General features: G+C 44.7%; 3 protein-coding genes across 4 annotated transcripts; 1 reads left to right on the forward strand and 2 right to left on the reverse strand.

Moving 5' to 3' along the window:
* Window positions 1–2,973: 2,973 nt before the first annotated feature.
* On the reverse strand, window positions 2,974–7,561 carry rragcb (Ras-related GTP binding Cb). The gene is made up of 7 exons (XM_040189013.2): window positions 7,025–7,561; window positions 6,222–6,425; window positions 5,942–6,141; window positions 4,682–4,796; window positions 4,446–4,588; window positions 4,200–4,348; window positions 2,974–3,875 (listed from the first exon to the last, which is right to left on the reverse strand). The coding sequence occupies exons 1-7, from the start codon at window positions 7,202–7,204 to the stop codon at window positions 3,733–3,735; spliced, it is 1,134 nt and encodes a 377-aa protein (XP_040044947.1). The 5' UTR covers window positions 7,205–7,561; the 3' UTR covers window positions 2,974–3,732.
* Window positions 7,553–12,067, forward strand: ppt1 (palmitoyl-protein thioesterase 1 (ceroid-lipofuscinosis, neuronal 1, infantile)). Of its 2 annotated transcripts, none has more exons than XM_040189014.2 (10): window positions 7,553–7,618; window positions 8,534–8,656; window positions 9,111–9,220; window positions 9,767–9,894; window positions 10,152–10,222; window positions 10,653–10,755; window positions 10,894–10,984; window positions 11,170–11,268; window positions 11,346–11,417; window positions 11,707–12,067. In XM_040189014.2, exons 2-10 carry the CDS (start codon window positions 8,542–8,544, stop codon window positions 11,827–11,829), a joined length of 912 nt encoding a protein of 303 aa, XP_040044948.1. In that variant the 5' UTR covers window positions 7,553–7,618; window positions 8,534–8,541; the 3' UTR covers window positions 11,830–12,067. The 2 variants fall into 2 exon arrangements, with proteins under 2 accessions (XP_040044948.1, XP_040044949.1); XM_040189015.2 differs by having other exon boundaries at window positions 7,591–7,763.
* On the reverse strand, window positions 12,066–21,890 carry cap1 (CAP, adenylate cyclase-associated protein 1 (yeast)). The gene is made up of 13 exons (XM_040189009.2): window positions 21,518–21,890; window positions 18,399–18,503; window positions 17,302–17,402; window positions 16,983–17,060; window positions 16,709–16,852; window positions 15,975–16,060; window positions 15,306–15,411; window positions 14,957–15,149; window positions 14,682–14,857; window positions 14,389–14,512; window positions 13,909–13,991; window positions 13,537–13,680; window positions 12,066–13,190 (listed from the first exon to the last, which is right to left on the reverse strand). The coding sequence occupies exons 2-13, from the start codon at window positions 18,499–18,501 to the stop codon at window positions 13,107–13,109; spliced, it is 1,422 nt and encodes a 473-aa protein (XP_040044943.2). The 5' UTR covers window positions 18,502–18,503; window positions 21,518–21,890; the 3' UTR covers window positions 12,066–13,106.
* Between the last annotated feature and the right edge of the window lie 434 nt (window positions 21,891–22,324).

Raw genomic sequence — 22,324 nt, forward strand, 5'->3', positions numbered from 1 at the left:
TGTTCCAGATAACGTGGATGAAAAAGATCCTTTCAGTACTGCGCCTGATCCCAAACCTCGACGACAAGCCGTGAGGCCTGAACAAAGGCCGGAATACACCGAGCGATGATACGCTGTTGAAGACTAATGCGACACAAACTGGGAATGAAGGCCGAGCAGGAGCTGTGCAGCCTCAAACCCAAGCGCCGGCTATCGGCTTACCGAATGACATTGGGAAGGTTGAGCAGAGACAAAGGGACAACGCAAAGTCCCGCTGTTGCAGAAAATGTGTTTCCTTCCAGTAAGAAATATCCTCGGGTTTGACGGAGAAGAAAACCAGCTGGAGGGAGCGGTGACACTGCCTCAAACCAACCACCAGAGGGCGGCCAAGAGACGGGACGTTGTTCGACCATTAGAGCAGCAACCCCACAAAGACAAGAGTCTCCTAACAAAGCTCTTTGGAAGTGAATACAAAACTGCATCTGCTTTTTACAGATGAAGAGTTTTAGGTGGAAGCCTGTTCATCCTCACGCCACCAATGTTATTCTATTAAAAGAAATAGTCACAACTCTGTTTTACAAATAGCTCTGCTATCGGCTCTGACAACCAAATCTCAGTTGGAATTTATGGAATTTCGTTTGATTGATTAGCAAACCTTTGGACGGTACACTTTTGGTTTCCTGTTAAGAAAGCGCAGGCCTTATTGAATCAATCATCCTGTGTTACAAAGAACAAACCCGTTAGCAAATCTACTGCAGACCTTTGAGCTCAGGCGCTACTCACGCACTGTACTGAGGATGTCGAGGGCCTTTGTTCTTCCTGACAAGGTGAGTCCAACTCACCCATTCTGATCAACTGTTATTTCTTGTAAACATGTATATAACCACAGAGTGTAAATCACAAACAGTATTGGTTCATGCAAAAGACAAATGGGACTCAGTGCTGTTTACGGCAAGTAGGTGTGTGGTTGAGGACTTAAATGCAGACAAAGACGAGGCACAACAAAGTAAAAAATGTTTATGAACAGGGGGTGATGGACAGTATACTGCAGAGCGAGGGAGCCCAGGCACCTGAGTGTGAGCGTGGCAGGGAATGCATTGGCTTGTCGAGGTGGACAGACTTGGGAACCGGAGGGTACAGAAATCCTGAGCGGCAGATAACTCCCACAGCAGTACTAACACCTATCTGCCAACGAGTGGACGGAAAGCCGGCGTATAGATGTACTGTCGCGTTGATGAGTTGATGGAAAATTGGTTACAGAGACAGACTTCAACTGGCAGACATTGGATGATGGGGGGGATCTTCAAGGAGGATGAGAACCTGAGTTAAGTCAAACTGCTGATATCTTTGTGCTGGTTGCGTTTGAGCCACACCTTGTGACAGCAGCAGAGACCGGCATGGACGGAAAGTGCCGCAATCTCATCCTCCAGAGGCGTCCGATAACCCGAGCAGCATCCCAACGGGTTTGCCTTTCTTCGGTTACTCCTGCACCCTGTGAGTCAGATCGCCGTGTAACTCAACCCATGTTGAGATTTTAAAATGAAAACTGCATGATCTGCATCTGTAAGCCGACCCTGAAGCGACAGCCTCAGTGAGCATGAGAGACGAGGAGGACGCCTCTGAACTCGACTCCCAACATCCGGTCATGTCACACTGCGAAGCATAGACTGCTCTTAAACAAATAAACCACACAGCTGGTGATATTTAGCTCTTTATAGATATTTGTAAGGTCGGCACGTGTCTTGAAGTCATGTGGAAACAGCTAGTTCTCCATGCACCACATTAATGAGTGATAGGACTGGCTCCATTTCTACTTACTCATTGGTGACAACGCTCCCCTTTGGGGGATTTAAAACAAATAAGACAATGAGAAATAAGGCTCAAAACAACTTTACATCAGGAACTGGGCAGTATGACGCCGGTTCCTCTCAACAGTATACTTTTAGCGTCTAGAATTTAAATATTTATGGACACCGCAGGGCCACCAACTGTGTGAAAGTAGTCAGGCAGGCTGGGAATGAGCTTTACTTTAATCAGGCTTTGTGTCCAAAGGCTGGCAGACAACACTTTATTAAAAGAACAATGTATATATACTGACACACAAATAGACGGTGCACATTCAAACCTGAAAAGAAGAGGTTTGGCACCAGATGATTGTTGCTTATATTGTGAATGCTGAAAGACATTTTTACCATGAGGCTTCCTTTCCCTGCAGCGGCCTCCACACATCAAAGCCTGCACACTCTCACAATGGTCTTCCACTTCTAAGTCAAACGTTTTCTCGGCTACACAACATTTTCTGCGGCGAACAGCAAACTGCAGGGTCCCGGAAAAAAAAATATCGAGATATAATTTGCTCCCTGGTTGAACTGTTTTTTCCACGGCGGTGAGGAGCAGATCTGGGGACGATTAGAGGCTCCATCCCGCCACGACCCATTGAGTCAAGATGCCCACGCTACGTGAAGGGAAGAAGCCTTTTCATTTACGTGCGTGGCACTTTCAACCTTATTGGCAACACCAATTTGAATATTGATTTATTTGAATTTTAACAGTTTCTTGAGAGAGGGGGGGGAAACTTTGTTATCCTGCAATGTCAAACATTTAAATGTAAATATGCTGCCACCTGCTGGTAAAACCTGCTAGTTACAACCCCTCAACTGTGGGTGGAGAATTAAACACAAGATTCAAAAGTCAGAACTTTTGTTATCACCATATTAAACAATTTATGTGGGATGATTTACTCTTTGAACCGGTCTATATGATGAAAGTCCCGCTCATATAGGGAATAAGGTAATGCCAAAGTGTTTGGACCAACAATCTCAGAATGAGATAATTCCTAAAACGAAATAACTGCAATTTTTACTTATTGTGGCATATTATGTGAGAATACTGTAGCATTATAACCTATAGTAATAATTACATATTTTTTTAAAGCCTTATGATTGGCAGAAATAAAGAATGACAACTTACAATAACTTTCTTAATTCGAGACAATTATGAGCAAAAGAGTTTATAAGTTTGAAAAATAGACATAAATTATCAAAAAATGATGTACATTAATTACAAATCTCTGAAATATTAGTAATCGCTTGCATCAAAAAGCGAAATTAAACGCAACAAACTGAATCCCCGTGGAGTAAATCTGGTCAAAACGCTCATCACAACGTACAAGAATTCGGGGCTCATCAGTTGTGGCAGGTTTGTACGAGTGAAAAGCATCATTTGTAATTTGCAGGCTGCATCGGGTCCAACATGCTGGTAACAAACCAGGGCTCTAATGGTTTAACTGGTACAGTACTGGTCTGACAGGGATGCTGAGCAGAGCGCCAGCCGCTGGTCAAATGATTCATTATCAACAAATAACACAAAATGGAACAAACACTGTGCTTTCTTCCTCTTACTGGCCATTAGATCCACCTACTAAAGCCAAATCTCTAAAGTTAAATGAGCAGGGACATGAAAGAAGTTCATACTGTTCATTTAAGTTTGTGGACATTCAGCCTGAGCTTTGTGTTTTTTCGTGATGAACACGGTGAGTGCTTTAACTGGATCAGAAGCCTCTCAGGCGTAAAGTACACAGAAGCAATCGGCCAGTAGTGATAAATGTGCAGAGCGGAGGAACAAATAGTCAGCACAGTCCATCAGTTCGTACTGAATCACAATCAGTTGCACGCAGTAAGGCGGCGTGTGCTTGACAGGAGGCCTGTGTGCTTTCATGTGGCCTCACTGCTCTCCAGGTCCGCCTGCTGCCTTTTAGACGCCGCTGCCATTCACCGCGGCGTACTTAAGGCCCATCGGGTGGTTCCTGGAGGAGCGCACGTCTTGAGGCGGGGCGCCAACTTCAAACACCTCGTGGATGGCTTTCCGGAAACAATGGAAGTTGTACTCGATCAAACCTGCAAAGAGGACGGAAAATAAGAAATTCAAAGCGTTGAATTTCAGACGTGGTGGGAGATCGTGCTCTGCAAAATTCAGCATGCAAGGTTCTGCAAGCCTGCTCAGCCTGCTGTAGCTAATGGACAACAATTTGGTTTAATCTATAATGCAGCGTGTTTTCTAAACCCACTAGATCTTTTATTTGTTAACATACATTGTAGTAATAAGCAACTGTTATGTCATTGTAGGATTTATTTTTTCTTTCGGACACTTTTGAGTTGGCAGCTTTGCACAGGACGTCCTGAATTTGTGATTAAAACGCAATCAATAGAAAAATGACCCACCTTTCCTCTCAAAGCCCTCTTCTCTGAGGATGCAGACGAGAGCGAGGAACTTTGTGACCTCCTTCAAATAAAGCACTGTGGTGTTGTTGAGCCGGATGATCGCCATGGACCCGCTGTCGTAGGCACAGCCACTGCCATCCTCCATCAGCCTGCCGACAAGCAGAAGACACAGAGGCCCCTTTGAGCTTTTCATCCGAGGGACGCGACCACCGGCAACACTTCACACTAAATAAAAATTCTTCCGACCCGTAAATGCAGGAGACGTCGATGACAACGTCGATCATATCGCAGCAGAGCTCGTAGGACTGCATGTCCACAGGAGAGCTGTCTGTGGCGATGTAAATCTTGCTAACAACATCAAACAGGAAGGCTTTCTCGATCCCAGAGTGCTGCGAAACACGAAGGACGTTAATAGGAGACAAAAAGGACACACTTCAGAGACTATTCCTTCCCGTCATCGAACGTGACAAAAACCAGCATACCGATATGAAAATGTTCAACAGGTTCTCCAACGTCGGTAACTGAGGGATGAGCTTCTGGACGACTTTGCTAAAGGCCTCAAATATGGAGTGGTCGTAGATGCTGGTTAGGTAGAAGCTGAGGAGGAGAAGTAAGAGAGTTAAGAAGCTACAGCTAAAACACAGAGGCAACAAATAGGTCTCAGCTGTAAGACTGCAAGACAAAACCAAATACAGACCCATGTGTGTTTCACGGTGATGTATTAGAAACTCAACGCTACACCTGAAAAGTCGGACTTCACCAACAGGCTTCCTGTAATGTGGTTGACTCAAAACCTCCGTGGAATCAGATTGATTTTTAACGTAAAAACATTGATATGCTGATATGATTGATAGGCTGTTCGTGCACACAGTCGCCACTCTGCACAGCTGATAATGACGCATCCAGCGAGTGCTTCTTCACAACAGCACCCGGCTCCACGTCACTCTCTGGTAAACACTGTTAGCTCGGTCAACACTCAGCGTGGTTCCATGTATTCGAATAACTGGCTTAGTCGGACTAAAATCAAATTATCCGTTTCATGTAAACACCTTTGTCCGACTATGTGCGGTCCGACTACGATCCGACGAACACCCCTGGATAACTCGATCCGATCCAGTTGATAGTTCGACTATTGCGGCATGTGACGGTGAATCGGATGAGGAACTGGACTTTGCGTCTTTGCGCATGCTTGAGATCCCGACGGCGTCTTCTCTCCGTTATCAAATCAGCCAATAGCGCCATTCGCATCCGCTGTGCTCCTATTAACATCATGCACACATAGTAGAGGGATGTAGCTTCACCTTGCTCTCTGCTCGCCATCTTTCTCGTAATGTTGATGTTGTTGTTGTTGTTGGTAGTGGTGAAGCGGTTAAGCGGAAATGGCTGTATCACAACTAGTTTTAATGAAAACCGTGCCACCTGTCGTATCGGGTATGACATGCTTTCGGCCAATGAGTCGATTTATTCACTGCCATGTATATTGGGATAATAGCACCTCCCCCCGAAAGATAGCATAGTCCGACTAAGCAAAGATTCCAATAATACCATCATGTAAACACACTGACTATGGCCGCTGTTTGCTCTGTTGGAGGCCAGAGATATGCTTTGAATGTGTCGTTTAGCGCCTTTGGAGAGGTACAGTAGGTCTGATCCACAGGTCTAGTGTTAGTGGTGCGCATACAATCTCCTTCCTTTTATCCTACAATCATAAAATGTAATGTTTCTAACCTGTGCAGACTCACCTGAGGTGAAGCTTCTCCAAGCTGGCGTCTGCCAGATCATCGTTGGCCCTCCGATGAATGTCTCTCTGTGTCTCTATTTTGTGGTCGTCAGACAGGCCGTCTACTTTATGGATGAACACCTCAAAGTTGATGTCTGGGTTCACTTTGTAGGCTCTGGATATGGTGAGATGTAACCGCCCGAGGGCCTCGACATAGTCATCCTGAGAAGAAGGAACAAGTCACGGGCAATTCCGCACTGGGAAGCATTTAAAGTTTAGGTTTCGACAAAATGTCACCTCACCTGAGCATCGATGACAAAAATCAAAGCGCCGGCCCCGCTGAAGATCATCTCGCTGTCAAACGAGGGGTCAAAGAAGTCCACCTGGCCAGGAAAGTCCCAGATCTGAAAGTTGACGAAGGAGGTGCTGGAGATGTCGTCCTTGTAGATTTTGTTGGTGCTCTCGAGAAACAACGTTTCATTGGGTGACATCTTGTGGAAAACAACCTGGTCAGAGGAGCAGGAGGATCATTGTCTCAGTCACACCCATCCGTGTGTCTGCCGGACCCAAAAACTGTACAGTAATGTCGCTTTGCAGGAATCATGAAGCGATAACTGAAGACAATCCACAGGCCTTGTTGTGTGCAGTTTCATGTCGGAACTGGGTAGAGACCACATGGTGAAGAACCAAGGACTTTTGCTCATGGTTACAGTCAGTTTCCAGCTTATCAGGCACGGCTAAAGCAAAGCTAATGCGCTGAATTCGGTCTGAATGACGAATATCAAGCTCAGGTTTGAGAGGCGTTGATTAATTTGAAATACTGTCAGGACATACTGACAAGTCTTTCTAATATTATCAATGGCAGATTAAATATAATAAAACACCTGCCCCAGCTGTTTATTCCCTACGTTGGAATGAGTCCAGGATCTTAAATGACAGGACTATTCTGGACTGAAGGTTTTGCACAATAATCCCATAATACACATGTACATAATAAGCATGTCAGTTCTACAGCCTCCGAGGTGTAAATGAGCATCAGCTGTGGGCAGGTTCACCTTGCAAACACGGATAGGTCTCCTGGTCCTGTGCTGCTGGTGTGTTTTACCTTCTGAATGGAGGACTTGCCGCTGCGCCGCAGTCCCATCAGCAGGATCCGCGGTTTGTCAGCCGGCGCGCAGCTCTCCTCCATGTCGGGCTCCTCCACCCCGTAGCCGAAACTTTTAGGAAATGACCCCACCACGTCGTAACTCCCCGTTAACGCGGGCTCCTCGTACTGAATGGACATCCTGCTCGTTGCCGACACGCCCGCCGCGTCTTCCTTCCGTTGTTTTTGTCTTTTTAATCGTCTCTAAGTGGCGACAAGAAACCTCCAGGAATGCTGTTGATTTTCACAACAAGCTAGCATGGCTAGCCAGTTAGCCAGCAGCTGTGAACGCGGTGTTTGTACTTTAGAATAACACGTCAGACCGGAATGTCTACACACGGCAATCAAGAGCAAAGTCACCAAGAGGTTAAAAAAGCACAATATCGGTGGATATAACGTTAATTAATTGAGGTTAGGACACAGACATGACTAACGTTGCTACAAATAGGCGATTCACAAACGTTGCTTTTTCTCTCAAATGTGATTGGCTGTCCACTCAAAGGATGGTCACGTGACACCCAGCCCCACAAAGCAGAAGCAGGAAGAACACAAACAGTGAGTAATCTTTGTAGATATTCAGCGTTATCGGGGTCTTGCTTTTGAGTCTTAGCGGGGCTGTATCTACTTCTTTGGAATTTAGTTTGATTCTAACATTATCCCCGGCATAAATGCGCAACTGCTTTGTTTCAGAATGCATCTGGTAATTGATCAATTTGATGTCAACCTCCTTGATTAGTTAGCTTATTTGAGCTAACTTGCTCTGATAGAAAGTATCTTTGTCCTTGCAGTATTTTGTAGGATAATTTATTATTTCAACCTTGTTGATTTGCTGATAAATCTGAGACTCTTTGGAGTTACGACCTGAAGCCATTGAAGATAACAGGAATTGAATCAGCTGTTTTTCACGTGACTCTTTCTTTCTGCGCCCTTCAGACTCCCATTGTTGTGTTTATCCGTCTAACTATTGATCTATTGGGCCAAACAGAGACCAATACAAGGAACAAGGGCGACAAAACTACATTCATTAACTCCATTCAGATATTTTTAAATGTATAACAGTCATAGTGATAATAGTTAATAACTTTGAACGATGCCCCTTTGGGGGATTTGGTTGTTACAGCAGCAATACAAGGACGACAATAAAGATTATATTTTAAAAAGTGTACATTTAATAACCAAAAAACTTAGCTTAACAGGTAATATGATGAGCATTCATCTGTATACATGTTTGAATTGAACACGGTATGAAGTGTTTTGCCATTGCAATTATAAATTTAACTTACAAAACGTATACAAAAAATAATCCACCTGGGTAAATTCGGTTGACTTAATCTGTAATGGCTCTAGTTGTTCAAATACAAACAGATTATATATATACATAAATATAAAAATCATAAAAATGTGTGTGTGTGTGTGTGTGTGTGTGTGTGTGTGTGTGTGTGTGTGTGTGTGTGTGTGTGTGTGTGTCAGGATCCAGGATGACGGCGGCCCTCCTGTGTTTCCTCCTGGCTGCTCCGCTGCTGCTGGTTGCTGGCAGCCCAGTTCATAAGTCCAACAATGGGACCGTACCATTGGTGCTGTGGCATGGGATGGGTGAGCCTCCTTCTACTGGGAAAACAAAAACCCTGTTACATTCAGCTCTACGTCGACTTATCTGATGGAAATTATGAACACACCTGGTTTTTGAGGAATATAAATATTTATTTCACCCTCTAATTTCTTTCACTGTTAGCACATTTACTTATAATAATTCCATCGAGTAAATGGAATCTATTATGGTTTCATAGTTGTTTCAGGGAAAGTGAAAAAGGCACTTTCTCTTCCCTTTCAACAATTTGGTGCTGTTTTTTTTTTTACATGTTTAGCAGGTGTTAATGTGAGAAATGCATTTTAGATCAACAGCCAGTGATTATTAGTCTTTTGAGAAGACTGCCTTTGTTCAATGTATTTTCTGTTTCAATAAATCCACATACATCAGCATTGTAGTGAGTCAAGTTTAGGGAAAAGGTTTAAATGACACTCCATTAAATGTCTGTGTGTCCGGCAGGCGACAGCTGTTGTAACCCGCTCAGCATGGGGGCCATAAAGAAGATGATTGAGGAGGAGATCTCTGGCATCTACGTGATCTCGCTGATGATCGGGAAGAATGTCGTTCAGGTACTTCTGTCCTGCGGGACTTGCATATTTTCCTGCCTTCCTTTCCTGTCTCTATTTTCTTCTTAATTCTATTTTTTTTTACTTTGCTGGCTGAAATAGGATCTGCTCTATTTTTTTTTCACAGGGCTTCCACACTCATGCTCGACAGTGATCCAATAAAAAATAATATTCTTTGTTTCTCAAGCTAAAAGGCGACTACTTTAACCAACAAACCTGCCATTTTTCCTTTTCCTCTTGCACAGCTTGTAGGTGTAGAGATACAACATATTGACACGTTTAGCCGAGAATGTGAATCAAACAGTCGTCCACGTGACGTGCAAGGATTCCTTTTGTGTGATATTTGCAGTGCCGGTGGCACAAGTTACGTCAGGGGACGTTTACAACTCCACTATGTCGTTTCTCGGGTTTAATATTAATAGTAAACCAGCACACGTCTGCTTTGATCCCTCTTAACACTGCGACTTCATCTTCTCAGCTCTTCTCCTGAGGACCTTCTGTTAATCTGCCTGTCATGCTTTGAAACGTTTCATCTTCCTCCTTCTGCAGGACACAGAAAATGGCTTTTTCATGGATGTGAATGAGCAGGTGTCCATGGTCTGCAGTCAGCTGGCCCAGGACCCAAAGTTGAAGGGAGGATATAACGCCATGGGCTTCTCCCAGGGGGGACAATTTCTGTATGTAACTACTGTTCTGGACACTGAATGGTTTTATTATGTGCATGTAGTAGAAATTGGACCAATTCTGTGCTTCACTTCTTGCCTGATTTTCCTGCAAAGTGAATGAAACAAGGTCTCACTCATCGTGTCTCAGAGAACATGAGCTGTGCTTCGTTCTCAGGTGGCGGCCTCTGTTTGAGCATGTTGTCCCATTAATGTCTCCTGACAAGAATGAGGAAGCTTGCGTTGATTTTTCCTGCTGCCTCCTTCCACAGAAGAGCTGTGGCTCAGCGCTGTCCCTCCCCACCAATGAAGAACCTCATCTCCGTCGGCGGTCAGCACCAAGGTCACGAAACATCACGATTACAAACACACCTATGAGCCTCGGTGTTGCACTGGATCACCTGTTACTTTATAATTGTGAATGTGGCCCCTGCAGTTTAGTTTAAGTTCCACGTTCATCGTCCTGCTGCTGCAAATACTCACCAGAGCACCATGTGCGTTAATCCACGCTGTGCGATATTTACTCTCCTTTAAACAACACATGTGGAAAGACGACTGTGCACAACTGCCACAACTGTGACTAGTTTCTAAAGATGTTCCTCTTCACATGGAACAGAATGGGCATTGAGTTAAGGCCCACCGTAACAAAGTATTGGCATGTAAAGACTGGAAGATTTGTCTTTTTATGGAATCTGTTGGCAGTAAGATTTTGACGACGAATCATTACAAACTGTCTTGACAAATAACGTGGGTGTTTTTTTTTAAATCTCCAGGAGTGTACGGGTTGCCGAAGTGTCCCGGAGAGAGCTCCCACGTCTGTGACATGATACGCAAAGCTCTGAACAGTGGCGCTTACACCGACTTGGTTCAGAAACAGTGCGTTGCTTCCTTTGCCTCCTCCCAACAATTGTCCCCCCCCCCCCGACTGACGCAGATGCGTTTCGTAGCCTTGATATTGTGTGGCTGTTGTCCCCGCTGCGCACACTGACTGGATGTCGTTCTTGTCTTCACCAGCCTGGTGCAGGCCCAGTACTGGCATGACCCCTTAAACGAGGACCTGTACAAGACGCACAGCCTCTTCCTGGCCGACATCAACCAGGAGAAGGTGACCATCATTAGTTAACTTGCCAATGCCAGGGAATAATATGTTTGGTCTTTGAGCATGTTATACCCCCTTTAAAGCGCACGGCATTTTCCAGATAATATATTACGTTATACAAACTGTATAGAGGTCATACCTTCTCTATTATAGTAGTCTGAATCACTTAAAATATACAACTGTTTTTAAAGGCTGTAAATGAGACGTACAGGAAGAATCTTCAATCGTTGGAAAAGTTCGTCATGGTCAAGTTCCTGCAGGATTCTGTGGTGGATCCCGTCGATACAGAGGTAAAGCACACACACATACACCTGTACATGAATATCAAGACAGCGTGGTCATGATTTTATTAATTTTTTTGCTGTAGTGGTTTGGCTTCCTGAAAACCGGCCAGGCCAAAGAGACTGAAACTCTACAAGAGAGCGTTCTCTACAAAGAGGTAAGAGGGTTTCTATTCTAATGAGGAATCAGCATGAGGATTGCAGCGGTGGAAGAAGTACTCACATCTTTAGTGCTCTATATGCTGCAGTGTAAAAAGAAAGTCGAAATGTACTTAAAGCAGAATGACATTATAGTCACATTAATCCCTTCAACGTTGCAGCTGGTAAAGGTGGAGGCTAATTGAACCGTCTATACACACACTAAATAAAAGGTCTTAGTTAGCTCACAGGGTGTAGCAGCACCGTCTGTAGCCTGGACGTGAACCCGAATGTCGTGTCTCCTCACAGGACCGCCTGGGACTTGCAGCGATGGACAAAGTGGGAAAGTTGGCTTTTCTGTCATCCGAAGGAGACCACCTTCAGTTCACAAGAGAGTGGTTCACTGAGAACCTGCTGCCTTATTTGCACTAAAACACCTCAATCATCTGGAGTGAAAACTGTTTTTGGGCGCAGTATAATGCCAGCTAATAAAAGCTGAACTGGGTGTGTAGAATCATTCCTTTTGCACTGATTGCTTGTAGCATGTGGATGTCTTGCAATGTCACAGCATAAACTCAACTATTCTGAGACCATTTTTGTTCTATTAACCATCTTTTAAAATGCCTCTGTACATATTACCCTGTAATCCAATAAAGGCAAAGAGACTGTTTGTTGCAACCTTTTTTAATGAAGTCTCCAGTACTAATGAGCAGAATGCTTTTGGACCCAAAATGAATTAAGAAGAAATGAAAAAGACAATAGAAAATTCAACGGAGAGTTTCAAGAGCTGAAGATAAGTGTGAGTGCCGACGTGCGCAATGAGCGAGTGGAGAGGCGTCAATGGCGAGTTGTAATTGTTAACGTCTATTGAGAAATGCAGATTTTATGAACGAAGCTACACACGCGATTCTTTCCCTCAGTCTTCCACTTCAACATCTCTGCTCTTTTCGCAAACATTTTCTTTCATGTCCCTTCCTATATGGAATGTTTTTTAATACTCAGCAATGTCCTACGTGCGGGTTAAAGGGAAAGCACATGGAATGATCATTTTTACGTCATTCTAACCGTTCCAACCTCAACTAGATGGAGTTTCATGATGTGCACAAAACTTGTTTTTAACTCCTATTTATGTGCTCTGAGAGTGCCGACTTTATTATCCACTATGAATGTTAATATTATTATAGTCAACATCAGCGGAGGTGTTATGGATGCCATTATCCTCTTTGTTTGACAAGTGCTTCAACAGTGGATTGCACATAGTGGAATAGAAACCTACCAGCCCCTCCTGACCAGGAAGAGGAGAAACAAAGCCTGAAGCGTCCTGATACTAGAGCCCGATTGGCTAGCGGAGCAATCAATAAGTCTTCTCAGGTTGGCTATTCTACATGTTAAATTTAGCTTAGCGTTATCCAGATAGATTCTGAATATTGTACACTATGAATATTTTTTGCAAAGTGCTGGCTGGCTCAGGAAAAAACTATTTGAGTGACAAGCCGCTCCCTGCTGAATGGCTGAAGGATTTTGCTCTCGCTAAAAGCGAGCATTCCTCTGATTGGCTGATGGAAGGGGACAGCTTACGGTGCGATTGGCTGATAAAAAGGAGGAGGAAAGTATAACACATGCGGTCAATCAGTCAGGAAGGAGTTTGCTAAAAAAAGGGGTGGTGATGGTATCGAGGACAGGGTGGCCATTTCTTTATCTGCCCGCGTCTATCCGGCGATCTCCGTTGACGTGGTAACCAGCTTCTGGCCGTCCCAGACGGTCTTGAACTGCTCAGGAACAGGGAGCTCCGTCTAAGAGAGGGAGGGGGGGGGGGGAAGTCCTGTTGAGATCCATGCTATACATTTCATTTAACAACACCAAGGACACAGCTAGAGATTCTACATTTTTCAAACTCATGAAAATGTCCCAAATATCCTCTTTTAGTTGGACAGAGCAATGTCCCCCCACGTGGTTCAGAAAAGGATTTGATGGCTTTTAGAGAAGAAAAAAAAAAAAAAAAGGAGTTGTATAGCACAGAGGAAGTCGATCAATTCCTTGATGCGTTTGGTCTTTTCATGGGCAGTGACAAACTGGTCTTTTCATGGGCAGTGACAAACAAATCTAGACCCGCCAGACTCATCCTGAAACGGTACTCACAAATTCTCCGTCTTTGTTGGGCACCAGGACGTTCATCTCCGAGCTCTTGGCGCTGACAATCTCGCAGCTCAGCGAGTCTTTGCTCAGGTAGACATGGCAGCCGTCAGTCTTGTTGATGGAGATAGTGGGGACCTTACCCATGACCTGATCCAAAAAGAAAAACAGTGCAACGTTATATCTGCCGTTTAACGGCACATTCGTAAGCAAAGTTGTGCTCTGACACATTTCTCTGCACTGCGGCCAAAAACTGACCTGCAACCACATAAATACAAATGGTGGAAATATATCAATATTTAGCAAAAAATAAAATACAGCATGTGTGCCAAAGGACTCCTTGTGTTAGCAGCACTTTGCGGTTACACTGCAACACACCTGGATCTTGATATCCCTGCAGTTGATGATCTCTACGATGCCCACAACATCATCAAACACCAGGCCCATTTTCTTACAGTTGTCTGAAGGAAGAAATAAAGAAAAACATGTTTAGAGGTCAGCCATCCACATGTCATACTTGGCCAACGTTGGTTTTTGGTGAATAAATATCACCTGTCACACTGGTCTTTTTAGTGATGCATTTCGTTGGTCTTAAAAAAGCTTTGGGAAATTAACCATTATTTAATATTTATAATTTGCTTCACAACCAACAACTTTACCCAGAGATTAATGTATTTTTAAAAAAAAAAGCTATTCTGTACTACGCAAAATTCCCCATGCAGCACAAATATCTCTGATGTCTGTGTTGCAGGACAAATGTAGATCAAATTGTTACTTATTTTTATTTGGATATTTCAGACTGAAAAAGTTCTGAAGCTCTGACCAGTTCAACCAGTAAAAACACAATTTTGTTCTTACCCAGTATGATGGAGTTGATTTTGTTCTTGACTTGCAGGCAGCTCTTGTTACACTTGTAAGCATAAACCACTTGTTTCAGCTCAGTGTTTTCTATTACCAGGCTCTGCGCGTCCTCCTGGTTCTCCTGCAGACGGTAAGAAGCGGGGGAAACAAATAAAAGTAAATAAACAAAGTTTAGAGATCGTGAGAGAATGAGACAAAACTACTATAGAAGGCCATCTATTAAAAGGACAATTAGCTCTGACAGTCTGCTGCATAAACAAAGAAACAGAGAGAGCGAATCAACGACTTACCACTTTCCACTTCTTCCCGTCCAGCTCGAACACGGGGGGCAGCTTCGGGGTGGCGGACGCAGCAGGCCGGGGGGCGGGTGAGGCGAAAGGTTTTGGCCCAGTACGTATCGGAGCGGTCGTGGTCCTCAGCGTAGGATTCTTGTGAGTCTTCTGGTCGTCGCTCACATGCTTCAGGGCTTGATGCATCACGAAGAGACGGAAACGCAACGTAAGTCCTCCGCCATCACGCGTCTTTGTCTGCAGTAGATCACACATAAGCGATGCTGGTCACTTACCCCTGGTGATGTCCGATCCCTGGTTGATGGCGGCGAATAAAGCGTTACGGTTGTCATCGCCGCCGCCGCCGCCGCCGCCGCCAGACGATCCGCTCAAGTCCACGGAGGGTGGAGGAGGTCCAGGGGGAGGTGGGGGAGGACATCCACCAGCAGGAGCCCTGGGGGCGGCTGCAGAGGCTGAAGCTATGGGACCCTGAGGTGGAGAGAACATTAGAAATGCTGCATCTAATGTCACAGCACAAAAAAGTAGAAATGAACAGAAAAAAAAAATCAGAAAGTGAAATAACTCAAAAATGTTTCACTTAGTGTTATTATGCTTGGTCCTTTCGAGGATTTATCTTGGACTCACGCTCTTGCTCCAGGTCAGCCCGGTGGTGTGGTGCTGCTTGACGTAGTTTTGCAGCTCCGTCCAGATGGAGACGTAGGCCTTCACCCAGTCCAAATGGGTCTTGTCCCTGTGAGGGAGCGACAAACGGTCTATTTATAATCAGCATATTAATTTGATATTTGTTCCCTTTTCCTGTTCAGTGTCCCACAAAGAAACTAAACTAGAGTGATCTAGTTGAAATGGAGCATTTCTAATAAAACACACACACACGACTTGTGTTTGTATTCAGAATTAGACTAACATTTTAATAAAAACGGTTTGTGTAACTGTTAAACATAAGACTGGACACTTTCAGCCTTTAACTTTTACGATTTAACTTCACTCTAACTAACTTTTTTTTTTTTTTTTGGAACAAAGCTCTGAGGTCAAAATACAGGAAGTCTGTCAGTCGCATGTGTCACGTGGCAGCGTCGACTCCATAGAACTCAACATGAACAACCAAAAAAGGAGCCTGGAGGAAGGAAAGCTGGTTGAGCATGTTGAAAGATGGTCGGACCATGAACGCTGTTTATTTATAAATAAACATCATAGGTATACATACATTACATTTGTCTTGAGAGAGGAATTCAAATTGTATGCAAAAAATGAATGTGTAGCCAGCTTATCTGCAGAACAATCAGCGTGACTTACTTTTCCTTAAAGTCCTTGAGCACACGGTTGGTGTAGAACATGGCAGCATCCTGCATCTCTTTGACATAGGGACATGGCTTCGGAGCCTGGGACACAAAGGAAAAACACAAATGCATCCATGTCCAAACAGAGATTGGATTAAATGTTTGACTTTTTGGGAAATGCAATTGTTTGGGTGAGAAGAGTATTCCTGAATAAAGCCTGGAAGACGGGAGAGAAAAGCATGCCCCCAAATAAAAAATACTTTGGCAAATATGCCCACTTCCGTTCTTGAAGAGGTTTGGAAAGGAATTGGAGGAAATACGAAGGTCTGCACGCTAAATATGAGTCTAGAGCCAAAGGACTGTTGGCATAAAGACTGAGACGGGGAAACAGCGAGCTGAGCTCTGTTGAAGTGATAGGGTTGCTTATACTTAAAGTGTCAAATATGGTAAACACCCATGTATCATTTCTGTTACCGTTGGACAGAGCCGGGCTAGCTCGCTCCCGTCTCTAGACGGTCTTCATGCTAAGCAGCCTCTAGCTTCATATTTAGATATACATGTTTAAAAGTTACCATCTAAACAGTGAAGCGCTGTTGCTGGCTGCCAGGATTCAGCCAAGAAGCTGTCGCTCACCACACAGCTGGTTTGCAGCCATTGTACACTCACAGACTCGCTCTCTATGACAAACAAACAGCGCCTTCAAAAATGCCTCCCCTCCGGCCCGCTGACCACCGCAATCCCAAGTCTCACCATGGCGACCCATCCGAGGGCCGGCACGCTCTCGCTCACAGCAGAGAGGTGGTTGAACAGCGGCGAGGTGCGGTTCTGCTCGCGGAAGGCCTGCACCTGCTGGATGGCCTTGGACACCGGCTGCAGGAGAGTCGTCAAAACGGCCTGAACAGGAGAGGGAGAGTAAACAGACAGCGTCCAATACTCAGGATGGACCAAGATTTGCTCCTTAGTGAAGGTAGAAGTTCTTAAGTATTTTTTAGTGTTGCAGAGGTACTACGAGAGTTTAACTCACATCCGAGGGCTTCTGGGAGGAGGAGGCGGTTACGAGCAGCTGTCGCTGACTGTTGAACGCCTGCTTCATCATGTCGGCCTGGAAGAGAAGAGGGAGAGCTCCTGGTGTCAGAAATGAATAGCTCATTCGGCTTTTTTTTTGCATGCTTGTTACCCTTTTAACCATAAAGTAAGCGAAACAAAGAACTGACAGGTCAGCAGTTGGAAGGTCCCATGGGACCGGCAGTAGACAACCTCATGTATTTAGGTGGGTTACACTATGCATGTCAATGTTTCCGTCTGGATAAGCCTTAATCGGGCACCATTAGACTGTGACTTACATGTTTCTGGACATCACCCCCGATCTTCTGGCTGAGGGAGAGGTACAGGGCCAAAGGGCCGTTGACTATCACATCAAAGGCCTCAACGAACGCCGATACAGCTACAGAGCAGAAGAAACGCAATAAAAAACACATTGTCAGGAGGAGACTTATGGCGTTATATTTGTGCCACAATGCTGAGCGCGTAATTTTAAGTTTTGAGCACAGAGAACTATATTTTAGCAAAGAAAAACATTCCGTGCGCGCAGTTTACTGAGGTGCCCTCGCCACAAACCGGTTTTCTGCGCGCAGGCAGCCGTTGCTGCGCTCGCTCCACCTCTTTACTCTGCGCTCGCTCGACGGTTCACTCACGCGCTCGCTCGACTTGCAGCAGCGTTACATTTGTGCCACAAAACCAACCAATCAGAGAATTAAAGAAGGTCCATTGTGATTGGCTGTTGGTCTCCAATCACAACGCTAGTAAAACTACCTACAGCATCGCGGAAGCTCAGCGAGTTGTTGAAGTTTGCAGCATTTGTGCTAAATGCTAATGGACTGGATTAAAACACTTGCTGTTCTCATCATTTGCTTCGGTCATGTCTGATGGTGGCTAGCCGGACTTCTAATATCACTCGTTTTTGTCTTCTTTAGGAAGCGTTGTGATTGGAGACCAACAGCCAATCACAATGGACCTTCTTTAATTCTCTGATTGGTTGGTTTTGTGGCACAAATGTAACGCTGCTGCAAGTCGAGCGAGCGCGTGAGTGAAACGTCGCGCGAGCGCAGCGTGAAGAGGTGGCGCGAGCGCAGCAACGGCTGCCTGCGCGCAGAAAACCAGTTTGTGGCGAGGGCACCTCAGTAAACTGCTCGCACGGAATGTTTTTCGTTGCTAAAATATAGTTCTCTGTGCTCAAAACTTAAAATTACGCGCTCAGGATTGTGGCACAAATATAACGCCATAGAGACTGTGGCTGCAGTAATGTGAGCGTTGCATGAACGGGTTTATTTGATTTGTGAAAAGTAATAAAGCCTGTAAACGTAAATACTCGTCTCACTCCAAGACACATCCTAATCATAAAACAATTGATTGATCCAATAATAGAGTGTTTCTCATTTACCTCCCCCAGCAGAATCTCCACCGCTGCCTCCAGATCCGGACATGTTTTCCAGACGACCCACCGCCACCTCCAGCCGCTGCACCAGACTCGCCAAGTCAGCCATTCCTGCAAATAAAAAACACACATAGGACATTTAATTGGGGGAAAAACAAAAGAGTCTTGAGTGAACGTCTCTGCACGGCTTGAAAACTTGCTGTAACTAAGCTCACTGGCAGACTTTTACTGAAGCAAACACCGTTTCATGTTGGCTCTATGGGAAGAGACACCGCTTTAGTCGTATTGATGAAGGGATTCTTGAGGGCGTTCTGTCACCATAACCGTGACTATGGAGAGTTCAGACACAGACTTTTGATCTAAATAATCATCCCGACACGGTGGGACTTTCGGTTTTAGTCGTCCTCTAACTGGGGACTGAATTACTCGGGAGGCACAAGGTGAAGGGAATACCGCAACAAACAAAGGACAACAAACAGCTGAGCTCTGGACCAAAGCGCTTGTTTGAAAAGGTCAAATGATACAGTATTTGGTAGAACCTTGGTAGCAGAGTTTTTCCAGTGTCCCATTCCTGCACTGTCATCGGTCAAATAAGATCTAATAAAAGAAAGAAGTTGCACCACATTGCACCTTGAAGGTGGTCGAGTAACAACAAAGTCGAAAGGGTGCGTTGGTAAGCAGGTCAGGACGTGTTACGGTATGAAGATTATTGCAAGTCACTGCCGACTGTCCGCAGAGTGCAGTCCTGGCCTGTTGGCCAACTATGTCATTTGCGGATGCTTTTGTTTCACAACCAACTTCAATCCAGGTTCAGCGTAATCCTGCACTTGCACCCACACACACGCACACAGACACACACACACACACGCACGCTTAGCTGTAACGCGACGCTGCCGTCGCCCGTGTGATGGACGGTGCCTCCAGTGTCTGGTACTTCGACCTGGCTGACGCTGAATTGAGGCAAACAAACACACCGCTCTTACTAATGAATCCACGCAAGAAAAACCTGCCGCTACAGTGTCACTCTCCATCCAGAGGGACTGACAAAAAGTATGGTAATTATGTGTTATATATATTAAGTATTGGCGATACCGTGTCACATTGTAAAAACAAAGAACAAGATAACCAGTAAGTTCTTACAGCAGATTGGTTACCAAATGGCTCAACTTCCCTTTTTCTGCTGCATCCATTCAGACGATGCTGTATTTTAATTTCTATATAAAAGGTGTTGGAGATAAAATTAGATCAAAGCAGGATCATAACATAACTACAGTACAAAATATATACCTGCAGGTATCAGTTATAGTCCCTCATCTGAGCTGAGATATGACTCATAAGCAATACAGGAAGGGAACGGCCCTAAAAGTAAGCGAAGAGGGAGTAAAAAGAAGAACCTAAATGGACAAGTTGCTTTAAATAAATGTATTGCATATGATCAACTGTAATGACAAACTTCCCCAGTTCAGTTTAGAAGCTGAAGAACAGTTTATAAACTTCTTTAAAATAAAAGTGGCTGCGTATGTTCAAGCAATGTACGGACTATCGAGGAAACTCCGTTAACAAAAGTAGAAACAACTTTCCAGAGACACAAGGAGCAGATCTATTTTAAGCCATGGAATCCTGCCTTTCATAACATTTTCCTTAGAACCATGCACTATTAAAAAAAATATATAAACAGACTTAACACCCACTTTGAACAGGAAGGAACATTTAAGGAAAATTGGGTTTGATGCGATCCAAGAAAGCAATTATAGATTTGCACGGTACAGATTTGAAGTTTATTTTGCAAAAGGTTGTGTGCTTCCTCTTGCCTTTTGAAAACTGGCTGAATAAAGTCACTCGGTCAGTCATCCTTTCACAAAACTAGGGCCCTGAAGAGGCAAATATATAATGCACAAATATATTATGCGTTAAAGCGCTTGCTGGTCTTCCTCAAACATCTAAAGCCCTGTTAACTATTTAATAAACCCAGTTTCTGAGCCATATGGACCAACTGTTGTGAATAAAGCATCATCAGCATGGAGGGGCAGTGAAGTAGGTTAGGCCTGTGTGAGGGTTTCTCTGCCTGGGGGGGAGGCAGACGATCAGACATAAAGGAGAGTGTGTGTGTGTGTGTGTGTAGCCGGTCTGTCCATTTGCATGTTATAAAACAATACCATGCAGTTCACATACACCCCATTTCACTGATAAGACCAACGGTATGCGGCCGGGCTCTGATTTCTCTAAAGACTCCTGCTTTGGTGGCGCACGAGGCTCCAACAAATCAAGTCCAAAGCCGCCGACGTTAATGAGATCACCGGGTTTTCAGTCAGACGGCCTTTGGATGCTAGCTCGGCTAAAGCTAAAGCTAGCTAGCAGCGAGGGGGCCGGGTGGGTGTTGTGCGGAATTCGGTGTCCCGAGCGAGTGTGGATTCCTCGCCCCCACATCGCGGGAAAGGCTTTATCTACAGGACAAGCCTCAAACAAACATGAGCAGGCTGTTTGGTAGCTTGAGTAAACACACGTTTCCTTAAATAGAGACGTTTGTTCTACGCGGCTGCTTCTTTGATGAGGAAGTGATCCGCCGGGCTCACAGAATATGTCATAACACCACTGGCGACAACGAGGAAGCTAAACAAAAAAAACAGCCGAAATCCTGAGATAACGTTGCGCTGTGGTTGTTTGACAAAAGGCATCGGTCCAGCTAAGAGTTAAACATTAAAATAAATGTGCCATTGGTTAACCGGTGTGTGCCATTCCGCTATTTCACCCTCCCTGTTGTGAACGTATGCAGTCTTTTAGGGCATTTCCTGGTTTGTCTCCCTCACACACACACACACACAAACACACCCCTTCCCGTGTCAGCTAATTTACGTTGAGTAAAAAAAAACAAGTTGCCATATTTCAACGAGCTGACGTCTGCTATCACAGAAAGCAGATGTGTGCATGTAACATTTAAAAACATCTGTAGACCAGCGTAGCCGCCTCGGCTAGCCGGCTGCGTTAGCATCACACGGACTCCAGCAAATGACTTGTGAATGATTCAAAGCAGCGGTGCAATGTTTCACGTTTACGCGAAACATTTCAATGCGCAATAAAATGTATCTTATTTTTAAAACACGTTGCGACAACTGCAAGACACTCACCTGCTAAACTGGTGGAGCAGTGATTTGGTCGTGTACGTCTCCGTGGGAGTGTGCGGACTTTCGTCTCTTTTCTTCCTGTCTGTCGGTGAAATTTACCCAGCTGTCACCGCGCCGCGTTTCCGCCCTTGTTCGGGCAACTAATTCCTTTCCCATATAAGGAGCGCGAGGTGGAGGGCAGCTGTATGTTAGAAGAAAAAAAAGGACGAAATGACTGCTTTTCCTTCCTTCACGCCTCAAGACAGTGCAAGCAAAGATGTGTCACTGTGGTGTTCATTTTCCTTCAGAAAGCGCCTCTAAAGGTAATACGGCGCGTGCAGTTTGCACAATAGCGGTAGGGAACATGTCAGCGTTTACGTGCTGGTTGGGCCGTACTGGTTCTTGTGCGGGGAGACTTTAGCATCAAGTTTTTGCTTTAAGCAGTTTCAGTCGCTGCACCTCATCTTGTGCACAAAATAATCATTTAAAAAAAGTGTCACATGTGGAGCATATGCATTCAACGGTGGAAACCTGCAAGCGAGAACAATTACCGCTCTTCTAAAATCAACATTGGGAAACGTTTGATTAACAAATGAATTCAAAGAGACCCACAAACCCATTGTGTAACAAAATAGCAGGTTTGTTACACAATGACTGAAGCGTCATTCTTTCACCATCAACGGTTACGAACGCCATCACCTCACAAATTGTGTTGATGAACAGCGAGGCAAAAAAAAAAAAAAAGGTTCATGGGAGTCTATAAAACCTCAAATAAACTAAAGGGTGGTGTGACTGGTGGCCCGTATCAGGGTCAATGGGGGTCTTGTGCAA

The sequence above is a fragment of the Gasterosteus aculeatus genome, chromosome 10, assembly GCF_964276395.1.
Source record: "Gasterosteus aculeatus chromosome 10, fGasAcu3.hap1.1, whole genome shotgun sequence".
Taxonomy (NCBI): Eukaryota; Metazoa; Chordata; class Actinopteri; order Perciformes; family Gasterosteidae; genus Gasterosteus; species Gasterosteus aculeatus.

Bases quoted from the DNA above. Each gene is read 5' to 3' on its own strand.
- cap1 (XM_040189009.2), bottom strand. From the start codon at position 18,501: ATGGCTGACTTGGCGAGTCTGGTGCAGCGGCTGGAGGTGGCGGTGGGT. The intron at 15,150-15,305 runs GTGAGTCCAAGA...TCTCCACCTCAG, and splicing joins GGCTGACCTGGAGCAAGAGC to GGTCCCATAGCTTCAGCCTC. The intron at 13,681-13,908 runs GTGTGTTGCAGT...TTTTTGGATCAG, and splicing joins GCAGGGATATCAAGATCCAG to GTCATGGGTAAGGTCCCCAC.
- rragcb (XM_040189013.2), bottom strand. From the start codon at position 7,204: ATGTCCATTCAGTACGAGGAGCCCGCGTTAACGGGGAGTTACGACGTG. The intron at 4,797-5,941 runs GTGAGTCTGCAC...TCTCCTCCTCAG, and splicing joins TTGGAGAAGCTTCACCTCAG to CTTCTACCTAACCAGCATCT. The intron at 3,876-4,199 runs GTGGGTCATTTT...TCCTCTTTGCAG, and splicing joins AGAGGGCTTTGAGAGGAAAG to GTTTGATCGAGTACAACTTC.
- ppt1 (XM_040189014.2), top strand. From the start codon at position 8,542: ATGACGGCGGCCCTCCTGTGTTTCCTCCTGGCTGCTCCGCTGCTGCTG. The intron at 9,895-10,151 runs GTATGTAACTAC...CTCCTTCCACAG, and splicing joins TCCCAGGGGGGACAATTTCT to AAGAGCTGTGGCTCAGCGCT. The intron at 10,223-10,652 runs GTCACGAAACAT...TTAAATCTCCAG, and splicing joins CGTCGGCGGTCAGCACCAAG to GAGTGTACGGGTTGCCGAAG.